The sequence below is a fragment of the Haliaeetus leucocephalus genome, unplaced genomic scaffold (assembly GCF_000737465.1).
Source record: "Haliaeetus leucocephalus isolate CR32 unplaced genomic scaffold, Haliaeetus_leucocephalus-4.0 Scaffold151, whole genome shotgun sequence".
Taxonomy (NCBI): domain Eukaryota; kingdom Metazoa; phylum Chordata; class Aves; order Accipitriformes; family Accipitridae; genus Haliaeetus; species Haliaeetus leucocephalus.
This window is the reverse complement of record NW_010972587.1, coordinates 9,238,116-9,257,611: the sequence shown is the minus strand read 5'-3', so window position 1 is coordinate 9,257,611 and position 19,496 is coordinate 9,238,116. Positions and strand designations below refer to the sequence as shown.

At 34.1% G+C, this 19,496-nt stretch overlaps 1 protein-coding gene across 1 annotated transcript in view; it reads right to left on the bottom strand.

The window, feature by feature from the left end:
- Nucleotides 1-19,496, bottom strand: part of LRRIQ1 (leucine-rich repeats and IQ motif containing 1) — a 112,797-nt gene that overhangs the window by 34,268 nt on the left and 59,033 nt on the right. Inside the window, exons 20-23 of the mRNA XM_010561838.1 lie at nt 19,146-19,267; nt 18,443-18,538; nt 18,010-18,095; nt 9,750-9,851 (exon numbers count right to left, since the gene is read on the bottom strand). Coding sequence (XP_010560140.1) covers nt 9,750-9,851; nt 18,010-18,095; nt 18,443-18,538; nt 19,146-19,267 — 406 coding nt within the window. The remainder of the gene's footprint in view (nt 1-9,749; nt 9,852-18,009; nt 18,096-18,442; nt 18,539-19,145; nt 19,268-19,496) is intronic.

Sequence of the window (19,496 nt, the reverse complement as noted above, 5' to 3'; positions counted from 1 at the left end):
AGATAACAAGCATGCTTAGTAATATAGTGAAATAATAGTAACTATTTGTACAAAGGTATAAAAAACCAAAAATCCCCAGCAGCTACAACTGTGGAAGAAGCAACTTTTAAAATTTATTCCAAGTAAGCTTTTACAAATATTTCCATTTGCAATAAATGAAGGATGTTTGAAAGAGAATTTCGAATACAGTGCACACAACTTGCATAGTACGATGACAGCCTATGCAGTGTTTTAGCATATGTAGACCAGACTACAAGTAGAGTCTGACAAAACCTAAGAAGGCAGACCTGGCTAAGAGTCAGGAGTCACGCTTATTAAATTGAACTCTCAGGGGTATCATGCAATCAGAGGTCACAATCGAGGCAACAGAAGCAATGTCACGATATCAGAGAAAGGGCCAATTCAGACCTGCTCCCTGACAGGCAGTGAGGTCACGGCTTGCGGCAAATAACTGTATTAAAAGGGAATATTCTCTGCACACTTTTAGAACTGTCATCTGAACAAACAAAGCCAGGTCATTGGTAGGTTAAATCAGACCTTTCTGCCTTAGTAGCACATAGCTTCCTTTCTTTTTACATTCACTACTAATTTCTCAATTACAAAATATACATCAGCTACTAAAGCAAATTCTCAGTAAATTTAACTTTGAAATAAACAGTAGTGTTTAAATTCCCCCTTTTTAGAAGTTAAATTCCATCTTTGACAAAAGATATCCCTGGTCTCTTCATAATCTGAAAATTACTAAGCTTGCTTAGAAAACAATAAGCATGCAAGAGCTTTAGGGAAATGACTTTCCACAGTCAATTTCTTAGTAACCCTGATACTCAATCTGCATTTAGAAACCACTAAAAAAATTGAAGTTATTAATAATCTGCTTGCTTAATGATGATTGTGAAAGTGAAATAAAGTTCTTCTTTTGTCTGGCTACTTGGATTTCTTTATCTCATTACCTGGACTGGGTTATCTACAAGAGTCTACAAGTGTAGCAATTTATGAAATTATAAGCATGTTGGATTAGTTAACCTGACAATAAACCTGCTTAGGAAGAACTATTCTAGACTGTCATGTAAATAAAATTTTATTAGAAAACATTATCTCTGTATGCAGCCTTTCTTACGAATATGAGAAAAAATATGAGGAAAATTCAGTATTTCTTCCTTTTTTATACACATAAACCAGGTAGAATATCTGCAGTGCATACGTCAAACTGGCACAAACCTACGAATTTCAAACAACGACTAAAATGTTCCTCTATTGCACATGGTAAGAATTGAACTGTAGAGTTTTGAAGTTGGAAGACGTACATTATAGAAATAACACAGCACAGAAGTTACACAGGTATCACTGCATGATTTTACATTTCTATTAAAATATTTCAGTTATTTGCAATTCCTTTTAAATTCATATAAGTCTAGCACACATACTAATTTATAGATTACAGGAAACTTGCAAAAGGTATAGAACTTTGCTATAAGAGTTAGTACTGAACAGCATAAAATTTTTAATACCTAGATTTCAATTTTAGAGTCTTGTTTTAACGTTTTGCATGAAAAATGTTGCACACTACCAAAATATATTATGTATTTGAACCACAAGGTTATTAGTTATAAAAAAGAAAGAGACTTAAATGTGTGTTTAATATCAAACACATGAAAATGGCCTTTCTGGAATGCTGTAGATCTCTGACCTCATTAATAGCATTAATTCTCCATAACACCATAGTTCCCATTACAGAATAGGAAAAAAATAATTCCTCTATAAGAAACTTTAATCAATTATATTTTCGAATCAATGAAAAGCTCTGGGGTGAATGCCTTCCTTTAATTCACCACTTAAAATATGCTGAGGTATTGCTATTAGAATGTATAGCTACGGGAAACATTTCTTTAATTGTGATTTAAAATGTATCATGTTGTCGAACTGAAACAAGATTTTTACCTATAAAATGTTTTTAAGAATACATTATATTCCTTGTTCATAGCTCCATACAAAATGGAAATTCTTTTGCAAGATGAACATTTGTGCAATGCAACAGTCATGATACTTTTATGGACACAGAACATACATTTTCTGTGGCCTATGTTAAAACACCATTTGCATACCAATATGATTTTAATGGTTGAAATACTCACTTTGGAAAATGCTTGGAGTATATCTCAAAATGCACTTTTAATGACCTCTTCATTAGCAATTGTTTTTTTGAAGTATAAAAAGAGCATTGGGTATTGTTCAGTAAAAGCAAAACAAATAAACAAACCACCCCAATATTGACTACAGTCCCCAGACATCCAAACAGATGGCAACAAATTCAACAATTACTTTTAACTAGACATACTAAGTCCAAGTGCTGTAACACTTTATTTTAGAGGAATGTAGCCAAACCTATTCTCCCTTACCCCCTCCAACCAAATCCATTTGGATTTAACTTGTTGCTAAAATTATCTGTCTTTTGCACTCTAAGACCTGGGTCACAACCTTACTTAGGGACAGGAAATAGTTATCAGGTCATTGAATGGTCAAATGAAAAAGGATTTGAAATGCTTTGGTACTCAGGGGTCTATTCATCCAAAATTATTGCCTTATGTAGTATCAAAAGCTGTGAACGTGGAGTCACCTTGTTTACGTGTACATTGGCTGAGATGCAGATATCTACGCTACCTAGCTTTTGGACATAAAATGTCAAGGAAAGGAGAAAAAAGAGAGGTAGAATGTCAGAAGATGCAAATAAAACTATCTGAACTATAGTGCTACCTTATTCAACAATGAGAAAAACTGGTTTTCAACCTCTGTCTGATGACATTTCACATGAAATCTCATTCCCACTGAAGTCATCATTGGGTAGTTATTAGCAAAAAGCAGTAAGACTTCTTTTTTTTTTTTTTTCTTATGCACAGTTGCTTTTAGGTCAAAGATTGGTAAACTATGATGCTATGAAAGTACAGGTGATAGCCTACACACTGTATAAAATCCAAGTTTTGGAAGTTTGTTGGAACAAACAAACACTTTGTCTAGCTCAGAGACCACATTTAAGTCTGATGTGCTAAAAGTCTTGATACCACCACAAATTACAACAGTTTGCAGAACAGCGGAGACGTGAGCAAAGAGATAATACACAGGCAGGTGAAATATGTGGTCAGAAACCTTTAACATGTGAATACAGGAACCCTGAAGACTGGAACCACAATGAGAATTCATAACATTAAGTTGGTATGTACCTATGGCAAACACTTCCTGTGTTTTGGAACTTCAGGCAAATAGAAAATCCTTTTTTTTTTCTTAGTTGAAAGTGAAAGGCAAGAATATTACTAAAACTGTCATACGTCTACATCATTTATAAATATTCAGACACTGAAGTGCACTGCATAAATGCACATAAATGATGTTTTACATATTTATTTTTAAACATATACCATCATTGCAGGATTGCCTCATTCCAGGAATACTGAAAAAATCCTACGGTATCATTGATGGACAGGAGGCTAGAAAATTAGGCACAGATTTTATTTTTTAGTTTTATTTTATAATAAGAAACTGGGCCACTAGAACTGTGTAACTGAAGCTTGAGTGCGTGCACTGTAAGGCCCCTGCAGTCTTTTACAACTTCTCAGCGTACCGCTGTTGTGAACTGGGTTTGCACTCTGCCAGCAGAGCAGCTCTGACCCATGGAGAGCACTCCTTCAGATCAACACTGCCTCAGGCTTTACTGCTTTCTCCAAGAAGTCTTACATTTCAGGCATCAAGTTGAATTTCTTCTGGAGATGATTAACCCAAACCCATGACAGATTTTTTCCAAGATATCCAACTCCTTATGTTTATTTTATCCTGGCTCTTTTTGGATGTACTGGACACAAGTAACCTACTCATTTTACATGTTAAAGGGCTGGTGGAGAGCCATTAATTCCTTAAAATGAGAAAATATTTCAATGCGAGAGTTCTGTTGTGTGAGCTCAAACTAAATAATAAGAAACAAAGCCATAGAATTCTGATTTTAAAAGATAGATCCCCTTCCACACTACAGCTTTCTGTAATGCATTTTCAACACATTTCAGGACAGATCTTACATTCTCTGGAAATGCATTATTCTGTCATTTTTGTCAGTGCCGTATGGTTTAGAAACCATCTCTAATGTGGCATACAAATTTAAAGCCTGGGAGATATGTAATAACTGCATTTTACTGTAAACATGGCAATTCAGCTAGTAGAATTGCAGCAAGGCCAGATTTAGAATGTGGTTATTAATCCTTTTCAGACCACAGCTCAACAGAAGATAACTTAATTTAGAAATAGATGTTTACAAACAATGCGCTTCCTGGGAGTTGATGCCGTTTATATTTTTCCATTGAAAATAGCTATTTCTAAAAGACGAAAACAGCTAACGTAGATTATTAGCTATAATGTCTTTTAAAATGTTCTTTAAAGAACAAACGACAAAATATTTAAAGTACAGAAAAAGATGAATATTAGCATTCTACTCTCAGTACCTTCTCTTAACTCTTATGCAGATATTTAAAAGCATCTGTGATTTGAATCAATATAAATTCTATTTAATTACCACATATACTTTTTCTTCAATGTATTCATATTTCATACTACAGAAAATCTATGAAACGATGTTGATCATTATGTAAAAATATTTTAATGAGGTCACATAAGTAACTCAAAGGTAACCTTAAATTACCACTTTCCAAAGTCTCAATTTCACATTTTTAATGAGCACTAGTAATAATAATCTATAAGAATGTTTTGCAACATTTTTCACTTGAGACTACAAGGAGTTTCATAATTGTGATCTATCAGAAAGCTGGAAAACAGACGGCTTTAAACGGATCCTTGATGTTTATCTTCCAATCATATGACATAATCACAAGATCATTTTACCTCTTATTCTTGTTCCAATATGAAAAATAAATGTTATTTCTACTGACAATTTAAAGAGAAATGAATAAATATTTCCATAATTAAAAGCCACCTGAGAAAGCATAATCTGTTCATTATCAAATTTGTATTGGTGAAATCTGTCTTAACATTATACCCATTACATTTTCTTTAGTCACCAATGAGCATAAAATGACAGGAAATACAGTACTGCCAATCAGAACTACAGGTTCCCAAACTACAGTAAACATATCTTGACAACATAGTCCAATGCATTTTTAATATAGTTCAACTTCCTGGCATTGGTCACTGCGCACATGCCTGGGTGACATCAAGTTGTATTGTTTCCATTTCTCTGAAGTGTATGGTATAGATGTGCCACTGATGCACATGGATATGACTGAAAATAAATGTACCATATGTGCCAATAAAACACCTAATCTACTTAATTAATTAGAGCACAGTCTATGAAATTCAGAGAAACTAAGTGAATTGTATCCAAATAATATTTGGATAGTTTGATTGGACTCTCAGCTGATTTACTGCATTCTTCCAACTTGCTCTACAGAGGGCAATCCAGCTTCCGATTCCACTGAACAGAAATTATTTGGATAACCCACCAAAACTCTTGAGGTAGGTGGATTAAAGAGGACCCCAAAAGATATGTACTGTTGCCAAAGCTTGTAGCAAAACAACATGCTAGGCCTTGGGGCCCCCTCTTTAGTTCTGAGCTGCTGTACCAGGACAAAGCACTCACACTGCTGGTTGGAAAAGTAGGTATCCTTCCTCTGCGTAAATGAAATTACAGACCCTGTAGTTACAGAGCCACAGCTGGCCGAGATGCTCTGTTACACATTCAGCCAGGACTAATGGGAACTTCCCAAGAAAAGAGGAGTCAAGGATAGATTTGTCCTTCAATTCCTGATCGACTTTATCCAAAACAATCAAGACTATTTTACATTATATCAATAACTGAAATAGCCTCCAGACTAGAGGAGAAGCAGTCATAAAGCTTTCTAAAAATATGCTTTGTTGCAAAATAGGAAATGATGAAAATTATCTGTGTTCCTTATAACATTTCCAAAATTTTGAGATCGTTGAAATGTCACCATCTACAAAACACACCAAAGTCTCCAGGAACGTTCATTAAAACAGTAAGCAAGCACATTTTGTTTGTCAAGTAACTAGCACTAACTGAAACTCAACAACCGTGCTGGAAGCATAACCCTATCACACCAAAAAAAGCAGTGTAATATACATAATCCCAGGAAACATCCAGCAAATCATCAGAAGTGAAAGTACATCACATCAGGCTTTCACCTGTCTTCAGGTTCTTGATCAGGCTCTAGTTTCTTAAGAGAAGCAGTAAACACATATTTACACTTGCATATTCTGTGGCTTACTTTACAACCTACGGAAGTTAATGTCACAATATATAATTATGGTTCAAAAATATGATTTATATAAATAATAGTTTTAATGCATCTGTATTATACAATGACCACATGCATTAAATAAATTTTAAAGTAACTGAAAGAGCATCTAGACAGAAAGCATTAGGATTACAAAATGCAAGTTGATACTACAAATTACACCAGAGAGTAATTGTTCATAATTTACTTTCCTTTCAAAATATACAAATGCAAAAGTGTTAGTGCTATGCTTATTGAATTAATCCACCTACTTATGGTATATGCATATCTATTTGTGTGTGTATATGTACATGTATTGTATGTATATGTATTGACACATACACATATACACAGACACACACACATATACACTAACACAGATTTAATTACATTTCCATGGTTTGTGCCTTCGCATGTTGCTTCTATTTTTAAATGGTAAGTTCTTGTGTGCTGGAACAATGTGTCCTCATGCTGTTGATGAAGTGCGTAATACAAAGGGGTTTGTCTCTTGACTAACTTGTGTGCTATTGTGATACAAATGTGAAATGATGGTCCCCTGTGGGGATTTTTATGTCGGTGAGTAAAGCATGATGACTCCGCTAAAATTTAATAAAAATTTCCTGTGTCACTCAAGTTTTGAAAATATATTTTCCTACAATGTGTGTGTCAAATTAGAGATATGTGAATTGGCCCATGGGATTAAAGTTATGCACAAGTTTTCAAAATTAGATATCAACATTTTGCATATCAGCTCATTGCAACTTTTGTAACAGGAAAATAGTTGAATATTGCATCAACACTATGTCCTTACTATGTTTAGATATTCCTTTACAGATGCTGCATGATATAACACTGTCAGTATGATGCAGTAGCTTAGATGAGAAGGCAAATTATGACAGAATAGAACCTTTATCTCAGAAACACACAAGCATCAGATATTAAGCTCATTCCTCTTCACTCTTTATTTTTGTACCTCTTATTTTTTTATTCCTTTTTGTCTTATTTATATTTTTAAACACAAACTAAAGACACAATGAACACAAAAGACATTCATCATACATTTTAACTAGGTTACCTCTTAAATATTCACTACCATGATGTGTTCTAGTTTGAAAATCTAAACCTGTTCTAATTGTTTCACTTCCGAAGGCATCCCCTTTCAAAAGTAGTGATTCTGTTATTTAACAAATAACACGTGTGTACTTGCTGTTTATGCTATGGGTTCTCCCCCCATTTCTCAATTTAAAGAAATAAAGCAGGAATATTTAGAATGTGCTTTTTTTTTTTTTTTTTTAGATTTATTTAGTGGTTTATGAAGGAGATGGATTGGAGTTCAAAGTTTCTACCAGAGCACTGACTACCAGTCTGTGAAGGTAAAAGGGTTTGAATGAAGGAAGTTTATTTCTACCATGCAATGGACTGGTCTGTGTTCTCTCTTGACTTAAAATATGGTGTCCACAAAATTTACGGATACAGAGTGAAAACATTCCACCTTCTTGTTACAGAAAGAACTCCTATCACACAACAGACCCAAAGAAATCTATTCCAGGCAAAAGAGGAAGAAATGGTCAAAAGGTGAGAGAGGGGAAATGGGAAACAAGCTTTTCCGTGAGTGAGGGAAGAAATGACTGATAAGACAACTCTGTGAAATTATCATGCAGGTGCTTTGCTTTGTAGTAGGTAACATGCAAAGTGTTACCAAACTGTAAATTTAGAAACTCTTAGTTCTGTCTGATGGTATCTCACCTACACATAAATAAATGCTCTTTGCTGCACTCTGGCTTCTAATTCACAACGTAGTGTTTTCTGGCCATACCATCTGAAGTAGCAATGCCTCAGGTAGAAGGACAATTTTATATTCTGGTCAAGCAGAAGAGTATTGCTTGTCTTCTTGAAGGCTCAGCAGATTACATGTAAGCACCCAATAAAAGATTGCTGAGAAAAAAATCTCAATTTATTAGCTGGCCAAAGGAGTATAATGGTCCCTGAAATGAAAGATAAACAGGAGTGCCACTGCAGTGCTTGCCTTTTGATAGGTAATCTGCTATGGTGCCTTCTCTCCATGTATTCAAAGAGTAATTTCAGTAATATTCAGAATGCATACATTGGTTTTCCAAAATGAAGGGAAATGTCTCCAGGCAGGAACAGATAAATCAGTGGTGGGAAAGCTAGGCTGAACCTAAACTGACTTTAGGGTACCAAGCCTGGGATCAAGCTTCTCTCTTTGACATGGTTTGGAACATTCACACCATTGCTTGCAGCCTTTGGGCATACAGTGTTTTGCAGGCAGTCTGCATGTCCTATTTCTTCAGCATATGATGCATTCTGGCATATAAGCATATGCCACAGGAACAGATATGAGAGACTGGGAATGCTAAATCAGGCACAGTATATACAGATTCTCTATATTCTAGGTAAATTCATGGTTGGATACAAGGCAAGTAATAGTGCAAACAGTTTCCCTCGTCAGAATTCACCAAAAATTGTTTCCAACCAAATTTGAGCATGGGCTGATCAATGTGAAGCAAATCTGGACTTTCATACAGCTAGGTTAATTGACCGAATTGCAGTTCAGGTATACTCTGACTGATTGCACACTTGTCTCAGGTTCTAATTTCTATCCTCATTCAGTGAATGTTAATATAGTGTTATTATTTTGGATTTTACTTTGTGGGAATGGGAATAAATCAGATAGCATATGGCTATGTCTTTGAAAAAGATAAAAAGAGGTGACAACTTTCTGAGCACACTACTGAGTTGCAAAAGAAATCAAAACACTCTAAAAACAATGCCTCTGGAGATGCTCAGCTTCTTACAACAAAGGTATTTTAAATAGACTTGGCCTTATTCTAATTGTACTAAAACCAAGAAGAATTTTAACATGAATTTCAACAGTAAAAGAGCTACATCAGTATTTAAATGTTTTTGGAAAGCCAATTTTATATTTACATGCTGAAGATTCTTTTCTTGTCTTCTGTCAAATGGTGGGGTTTTAGGGAATATTTATGAAAGCAGCGTCCTAAAAGAATGGTAACAATTGTCAGGAATTAATGGCTAGCTTGAGAAAAGGTGACAATGAGGCAATGAGATGAAGAATTTGAAGTGATAGTTCATTCATAAAATTTTATTCTAGTGCTTTGTATTTTATACCTCTGTGACATGCTTTGATGTTTTTTATGATGATTATTTTTATGATGAAGATTTAATAATAATAATAAATATTATAGGCACCAGTTCATTATGAATTCATCCCTAGGAGCACTCCCAACCCTCCCCAATGAATTGAAATTGAAATGTTTCACTGCTGTAACTTGAGAATAGGCAGGAACAGATAAGGACCTTAAACTCCTGCCGCCTTCTATTTGTGCATAGTGTTTTACATTTCATGTAGGCTTGCTTGAAAGACATTACAAGATATATAGGCTTATATGCATAGAGATAAAGTGAAATACTTGCTCATACCTTCAAAGTAACTAGCATTTATAGGCTGTGTCTTCCTTGGTGGTTTCACATGGAGATGTTTATTTTCATTGTTTTTGAACAACGCCAGGCGCACAGCTGGGTCTAGATGACAAGAACAAGTTAAAATCAAAGGTCAGACCTGGCTCATTCATTCCTTCAAGCAGTTTTTCACCTTTTAGCCACTTAATAAATGAAAATACCTTTAAAAGTAGGTTTTATATTCACAAAGGATTACACTTTGTAAAATAAAGCAACATAAATACATGTGCAACTGAGAATCAAAGTCACTATTTTGCAGGATTTTAACACTGTTGATCTTTTAGCTAGCTCATCTCCAAATTAAAAACAAATTCTAAAGCATATATTTTCAGAAAATATTAAAAAAACCTGGTTTTAAAGCTTGAAATTAAAGCAGAAATATTAACAGAATATATGCCAAGCACTGTTTCCAAAAGCTTTGGTTCAGAATTATTCAGCACTCTACATCAAGTCATTTACACCTAAAAAATGTTAACAGGAGACAGTTTATTTTTTGAGGCTAAACTTGCAGATAATAAGCTAAGCTTCTTCCATATCCAATCCTTATTGAAATAAAAAATACTCCAAAAGTCATAGACTCATCTATATGGCACAGTATGAAATCTTGATTAGTTTCATAACTGTTATTTTGAAAACTTTGCAAAGCAGCAAAGATGAGTACAGAATTGTATATAAATCTAGATAATACATGTTCCTAGACTGGTAAAAGGTATAAAAGTTTAATTAACAAAAGCTAAACTAACACAAAACCACACGAGTCAGGAAAGGTGATTTTCATGCATTATTTTTTATGTGAAGGAAGAATTGTTTGCTTGACATAGGCGGAAAGTAGGAGTTTAAGAGAAACAGTGGGTTAGAAAGAATGTGAAAGTCCTATGCACAGTGCAGAATAAATCAGCCAGTTATTAAAAAAAAAAAAAAAGACTGAGAAGAATGTAGAAAAGAAAGCAGATACATAATCATGAGCAAAAGTATATAGGATTTTGTAGGTATGACACTGAGCATGATAACAAGAGTAACAGAAAGCCAAAGGAAAAATCAAAGAAATATGTTTCACATGGTTAAAAGAAGACAATAGCACAAGCAGACATATACACTCTCAGGAATATCTGAGAAACAATGAGGTAGAAAAGGTTTGTCTACAAAGGTAACTACAAACTGTCAGAAAAGGGTAGAAATTAATAAAAATAAAGAGGGGAAACAGCAATAGAACTTAGCAAGAAAGTAAATACGGCAAGGAAAGGAGCTAAATTTTCACAAAGAATGCAAGTGTAGCAAAAATGAAAATGTGAGACACTGAGAGAACAGAGCAGGGAAACAGAGGAGATGGAAAGACTCAAAGAGCATTGAGACAGAATAAATTTACGCGACTATTTATGTCTGATGTTTCATTTTCATCTTCTTACATGACCTTGGTGTTTACTGACAAAGTTTATAAGAGCATCCATAACACTGCAGCAAAGTAAGTAGCTTTTTGGGGGGGTTTCCTTATTTATGGAAATAAAGGATCAGAATGCCCCGTTAAGTCAGTGGGCAATTTCTCGTGAAGTTTACCAGCAATTTATAAAGCCGGTTTTGACTAGACCTCTATATTTGCAGTAGACGCTTCAGTTACAAACTAATAGAACATAAAGGGATCCTAAGAGCTCCACTTTTTCCCAGACAATGCTCTCTTGACACAAGCAAGACGATGCAGACATACTGTATCTTTGCCTTATAAGCCCGGAGAAGATCTCTAATGGGGTGTGGATACTTTGACAGATAACGGATTGACAAGACACGTCGAAATGTTATGGTATTCTTTGTCAGCCCACACTGCAGCAGCATTATGGCTGACAGAATGTTCTTAATGGTGGTAACTTCTCATGAAGCAGCAAACAACTAATGAAGGAATCGTGGAAAATACAGATAGAAGTAATTTAGGCCATGCCTTCTTCCCAAGGCAGAATCAGTGATACCTCACACTTTGTTATCTCAAATTGTCTAGAAGAACGTCTCTCATCTTGTTGTATGATGCTTATAGCTTCCAGATTAACCCAGAGGATGTCAGATTTAAAGTAATTTTAAACCACTTTTACTAACTTAAGTATAAATCCAATGAAACGACCCAAGAAGCACAATAAATGATCATTAGCTCCATTAGTTTTAAAGGTAGATAATTAGAATGACTCTGATAATGGGATCATTTTATTCACAAACTGGATTACCAGGTTTGCAGATATTTTCACTTTGCATAGATGGATGAAGGAGCCCTATTTTGGCATGCTTCCCAACTCAAAAATAAATTTGTAGCAACCTAGTGTTCTTCAGGGTAGCAAATGTTTGGGGCAGTAGATCACTGTAAGATTTGTGATAAAAATATCTTGAAAGAGTAATACATTATATTTCAAAAGTTCTTTCTGAAATTTTAAGTAATAGAAGTTATAAAAAATATTTTAAGTAAAGTATGAATTATTATTGTGTTTTCTATAGTTAGAAGATACATAGCCATATGACTGCTATACATAGATAAAAATGTACAGAGTAAAATTTTTTATAATTACAATTTTGCCAACATCCAGCATACAGTGTTGATATGATACAGTGTTGATAAAAATACTCCTAACTTCTTCTAGCTTTATGCTAGTTACAAAACCAGTGTCTTTCTTCAATAGAAAGTGACCAAAGTAACAAAATTGATGAAAACCCCTTAAAACAAAATGCAATTGAAGATTTCCAACCTATTTTTGATTAACTTAAAATAATTCTTGAAATAAGGCACTTTCCCCCTATATGGGTCTATTGAAATTGTTCCAAAATGTTTTAAAAATGTCACCTTCCTTAATCCAGCCTCCCACCCAATCCTATGAAAACTCCAACCAGTCCAAAGTTAAACTATACCAAGGACTTTTGTGTGAAGTCACATGAAGCTGTTAGTGCCAACCTAGATTTTTCAAACGTTTATTTGCGCACAAGGATATCAGCAGTAAAGAAGGTCCATGAACTCGGAAGAGAGGAAAATGATGGAAATTGTTCTTCTAAGAGATTTCTATCAGAAGATTTATCTCTGCGTCTTTGCAAAATAATTTAAATAATCTACAGGGATTTAACACAGTGCCAGACTACTTGAATTTGTACCTACCTGGATCACCTCAACCATTGCCTACAGCGCTTTTGTTATTAAAAATGAGTCCTTCTCTTTATCTAGTCCCAAATGTAGGTTATATTACATAGATTACTTTATAATACTAGTGCTTTTCAGTCTCTGAGTGAGCTAGGGAAATGAACTGCATGTATGCTTTGATGACAAGCAATCAAATGTTTTAGATTTCACACAGAGAACTGTGAAAGAGTCCAATAGTTCAAAATCATACAAATATCTTCCTGGATTCTGGCATAGTCATTTAAATGTGGCTTATTAGACGATGATCTGTGCTGGCAATCTAGGAACCAGGGAGGTAATTTAATGCACATTGCTTGGCTGACTCCAAATATAGAAGATAAGTTGGACAAACACAAGAAATGTTATAGAAACAATATGGAAGGAATAGTTACTGCCTGATCTGGCACCACATTCACTAAACAATTTCTTGATAATATGTGAAACTGAAAAAATTAAATGTTTGTCATTCATTTTTGTTGTGCAATATCTGTAATTAGAAAAACATAAACATATCTGTGCCAACTTTAAAGAGTTGATAAATCAAAGTAGCACACAGTGACAGATGCTTATCTGTAAGATAATTCAATTTGTAAATTCATTTGGAAGAAAGACCACATTTTGTTCCATAATTGAACAGCAATTAGAACTCCAACTCATCCATGGCTGGAGTTCCCAGATGATACTGCTACATGGAATACGCAACAAAAATAGCTTTCTTTCTGCTACTAAGAAAACATAGATCAATGGTCATTTATGTAACGTGTAACAAGGAATAATATCCCCCAGATTTTTATTCCGACTGTTGTTAATTCAACAAATCAATGTTGTATAGTCAGATCATCTGTTCTGGGGCTGTGGGTTTTGAAGGGGGTGGGTTGCGTTTTTTGTTGTGGTTTGTTTTTTTTTTTTTAATTAGTATTGCATTGCTGTCTTAAATTCTAAACTAGAACCAAAAAATATTTACTAACCTCTATGAAATATCTTTATCATTGTGCTCTGGTTCTAGGAGTCAAGGCCCACTCCAGCTGCTTTTTACCTTTTTTTTTTTTTCTTTCTACCTATGTGGCAGCAAGAATGACCATCTCATGCTGTCAGTCACTGACAAGAGAGGTTTCCTTTGGAGAGCAAATGGTTAAATAAGAAGTAATACAGCAGTGTAGGAGAGACAAGCTGAAAGCAAGACAAGGCTTCCAGCCATCTTAAAAGAAAAAGAAGTTAACTTTCAGAGGCTAATATAAAATCCACAGAATCAAGGAAATTCAAAGTTAAGCAAGAAATTCTGTACTGCTGTGCCAAGATATCTTTAGGAAGCTAGGACTGTTATGAGTCACAGACGCTTAATTTTTAAGCACAGTGAGGTGCATTAATGTCTGCTGCATTTAGATTTTTAATTAGAATTTCTATAGAATTTTATGCACCCATGATAAACAGGAATATTTCTGACAATATGCCAGTTTTACTTGGCTGCAATATTTCTGGTTTCTTGCCCACACTTTTTGTATTATCTTACTGTAGAGTAAAAATAGTTGAAGCAGACACAGCCTACATTTGGTATCGTTAAAATACAGGCCACAACTTTATTTAACTACATAAACAAGCATACATAACTGTAGTGGATTAGGGCATAACAGGCCTTAAGGCCATTAGTTGGTGGGACTGGTCTACTGCAATATAAGTATTGCCTGAATCACTCCCTATTATAAGGTTATGCTACTTTAAGCTCTTCCTTGTAATACAAACCACAGGATTCAGTGCACTTGCTAGTATTTTCCGTACTTTTTTCACTACTGAGAAGGTACATGGCCAGACATATGAGGTAAGATACTTCTCAGTTACTTCTACACATCTACAGTTTAACTCTGTGCTTCAGCCAGTCACTCTAGGTTTTGTGTTTAGGCAGGGGAGAACTATAAGTGCTTTTACAGTGAGATTCAAGTAGCCTGGTTTTGAATTATGTTTTAGGAGGAAATTAAGCACATTTAAGGTGTCTATTTCTATCCATGAAAGAATGCAGATGACTAGCTCAGATGTGGACTTCTATAATGAACCAAATGAATCCCATCATTGTTGCACTAGGAGAAGACAAATGCTTTAGATGGAAAATAAAAAGGAAAAAATTCCCACACCTGAGGATGTTAAGAATCGAAGCTGTTCATGATTGTCCAATCCAAGTTCCAATCCAGCAGACGTCTTGACTATATTAAAGAGCAATTGGAAAACTCTCTGAACGGAAGCTGATTTAACACTTTGCATTTGTGAATCTCAGGCCTAAGGCAAAGCAGTTTGATAGCATATGGAATCAGACAGCATATCTCTGACAGGCCATTTGTTCCTACAAAATCCATCAGTACCTTAGCATTACCTGCCACTAATAAGATCATTACCATGGAATGATCAATGGCACATAAAAGATGTTTGGGATGATGCTGAAGTCTTAGCATAAAAGCTTTCAGTTTATTTGTTAATAGCTTATAATTTATATGTATCTGGAACCTTTAGATGTTGTTGCTTTGCTTTTTGTCAGAAATTAAAGTTTTGCTTTTAAGTAAGACATGTAATAGTAAATGGATATAACATGGAAAATTGCTTTTTTACATCTTATAATTCACACTTTTAAGTGGATGCTGGCTATTTATTTTCTAGTGGGTAGGAATCTTTATCACTAATAAAATTATTTTATTGTAGTTAGCATACCTTCAGCTATGTTAAACCAGAAAGCTAAAAAAGGAAACAGTTGCAATTGTAACACTGAGGACCTGGAAATTCAAAAGAAACAGAAATAATAATAATACTAAAAAAAAATCCTACATTTCATATGCAGCTCATTTCAGAGGAGGTGAAGGAGATCGGATGTTAATTTCTATGGAAAAATTAAAAGACAATGTTGATGTCTACTTACTCAGATAAATTTTGATCTGCTTTTAAATATTAGAAAGCATAAAGTCTCTTATGGAATTCCTGCTTCAGTAGGGTTAAACTCACAGCAATGGCCTAAGATTGTGAACTTTCTCTCTCTAGTTATACTGGAATTGCTGTAAGTGTACTAGCATGAGCTGTACCACACAGAGATCCAAGAAAGATACTGGCAGCTTAATGGATCTGGTTACAGTTTCCTGATCTGGAGCTGGCTAGCCTCAGGATAAGGTATATCTACTCTAATTTAAATGCCGTAAAGTCCCTCTGTTCAACCAGACCCTAAACAAGACTCTCACCGCTTCAGAGGGGGTAGCTGATGTAAAACATAATTATATACATGGAGATTCTTCTCACATGGGGAATATTCCATCAGGATCAATTTTAGTGCAACAGCTGAGTTTTAGCATCAGTTTAAGATAAAAATACTTGTCTTAATTGATAATGTCTATTTGGTCCTTATTGACCAAGGAAGGACTGACTTTGTCAGCGTGCTGTGTGAGAAAGAATAGTTGGCTTGATAACCTTTGTACTGAAAAGGGATTGAGTGTGCAATATTTTCAGTCATATTCCTTGGCTCTGGAAATTACACTTTCTGCTTATCTGAAAAAAAAGATGGTGATTTTAATGACTGTCAGAGAACTCTATACAGGAAAATTATATATATAGGTTATTTTTGTGCTTGATGTAATAGTCAGAAAGACAAAAAATTCCTATATGAGGTAGTGTCAAGAAGAGAAAATTTGAACCTATAAAAACATTGTGCAAAAGTTTTGTTAATTTTTTTAAAACTAGTAATACACTTTGAGAATATTCCAAGTGATACATTAAAAAGCTCAACACGCATATACCATATTGAATAATGTGAACAAAGTGAATATAAACATATCAAAAAAATCCATTAGGACTACAACAAAAATAGGACAGCAAATTTGATATGCTCAATCAGACATTTATGACTGGATTAATTACTACTAACATAAACTAGTGAGCATATGGAGAAAAGATGATATAACCTAATAAGCTCTATTCATTACAAAATGATACAGAGGCCACCAAATGGAACACATGTAAAAAACTCAGCTGCACACCAGATATTTTCTACTTTTTTTTTTTTAGGTAACATGATAGAGCATCATGGGAAGCTATCAAGATTTAAATATAACAACTTTAACCTCTTATCCATTTTTTCTCCTTTCCAAAACAATAAAGCATGGTTTGCTGATTACATACCTCTTTCTCCCCCCGCCCCCCCCTTTTTTTTTTAACTAGAGATCTTTTTTTGTCATATTTAGTCTTAGGCATGATATTTAAAGTAGAAGAGATTATATAGAGAAACACTTAACTTTATCTGTAGGCTGAATTTTTTGCCTTCCAAGAGCAAAATGTCTTTCAATATTTTTAACACTTAATACAGAAGAGATTTGCAAGGTTACACAAAAGAAGAAAATTAACTGTAGCTTGTGATACAATTTTAAAAATTTAAATGTAAATAAAGGTTCACTTTCCAAGGGCCACTTAGAGTTAGGTCCTATTGTCAACCAAGCTCTTACATATTTGAATGTTTCTTATACTAGCAGTATTTTATTAATATTTTTATTAACATATGTTTGTATTAGCATATCATGCTAACAGGTAATGATTCTAAGAAAGGTTCATTGCCATTAGAAGTATCTGAGAAGAACCAGAGGACAATTACAGAGAAGCTGGATAAGCATGATCTATTTTCACAGTGAATATTTAATACAAAAAACACAATTTCATTTCATATGTATCAAACTGTCATTTTCATAAATAGTTCTTGCATAAATCAATAATTTTAACCTGAGATTCCCCCAAGAGGAAAATACAAGAAGCACAAAATGCAGAAATATAAATTCCACATCTAGAAAAGAGATACATGAACAAAAAGAAACAAAATTTATGTTTAGCATAGCTGTCAAATATTCAACTTCAAAATCCAGTAGAATGCTTTTTAAAATCTGAGTATTTTATCACTGGAACAAATTGATTTGAACTGAGTTGTTTTTACTGAATCACACTTCACCTTTATTCAAATTAATCTTTAATGTTGTGCAAGCAAACTTTTTAAAAGAGAGACACTATTTTGAGATTTAAGAATAGAAAAATTACATCAATATTACCATTTTTTAACTGTTGACTTACCTAAATTTTTATTCCTATATTTTCTAGGCCTCATTTTATGGGCCCTCTTCAGCATTAGTTGTGCAGTAGAAATATCCTTAAAACCCCTAGAGGAAGAGAATAACTTACTAAACATTTCATATGTATTATCTTAAACCAGCTGCATATTATTGTGTAATGCACTTTTCAAAAAGAATACAAGTGTATAGCACTTCTTATGCCTGGTATGAAACTTTCTGAATTACAGGTAGCTGCAATGCTTATCTTAACATTACATTATTGCAACTTATTAAGCTGGTCTCCCAGACACTTATAAAAGTAATTACAATAATTTTTACTTTGGTAGAAAACAGAGATTCTTGAAAGGTGGAAGTTAAAAAAAGCAAACAACAATAGCCAACTATACTGTAGCTATTTCTGGAAGTCACTATGTAAGCAAAATAGCTTAACATACCATTCTTCTAAAATTTTCTCTTCTTTTTCAGACATGAATGAAGATTTCTTTTTTTCCTGCCAGTCAGAGAGCTGTGACATTGTTTCCTTCCCTGACCTGAAAATAAAGTATAAGAGTGGTAGTGAAAGGTAGGTAAATAAGGAAGGGTCTTGGGTGATTATTTTGCAGCCTTTGTTATTGTCCAAGTTGTTTGTGCCTTTTAAAGGCACTTTTGAAGCTCAGAAATAATACAAAAAAATCTATTTTAATACTCCAGGCAGGCTTTATCTTGGAGAGTAATAAAAGTCTGCCATCAATTTGAAATGTTTACATTTCAATTACTTGAAGCATATTTCAGTCCTTTCTCTCCAAAAGAATGCAGCTGTGTAAGAAATCCCTTTTAATCTTTATCTAGTCTTACAAATCTCTATTTCAACTTCTATGTTATATGTGAAAAAATATAAGTTTTATGATTTATAGTCAAACCTAGAAAAATAAAAATACACATATATATTCTTATATTCTTAATTCTGGTAGTCAATGAAAAATAACAACTGAATTTAATATAGTCAGTTTTAGCAAGTAAATGCCTTTTAACTCCAGTAATACCACACTAACCAAACATAGCAAAAGCATCAGAAAACAGCCTCAAGTTCTCCTCCTTTTCATTTCTGTCAAATCCAAATGAACTAAATATAATGAAAAAATATATTATTTAACTTACCTGCTATGAAAGTGGATATTTTCTGCTAAGTATGAATGTGGTCTGTTAACACATTGCCAAACTTCTAGTGGTGACAATGGCAAACTATTTGAACGTTCACTGGAATCTGAAGGCCTAGAATACTTTTAAGTAAGACAAAGAAAAAAAATGCAGTTGATGATTCCTGCAAGTTCGAGTTTAAAATGTGCAGGGTAACCTGCACCAGGGTTTACAGAGTCTTTTACTTTAACAGAAAGGACTCTTAATGGTGATGTGCCAATTACAGACCTTACCTTCAACTAACTAAATGGGGCAAAAAGGTGACTTTAGTTACACTTAACATCCCCAAATATAATGAATTATACATTTATA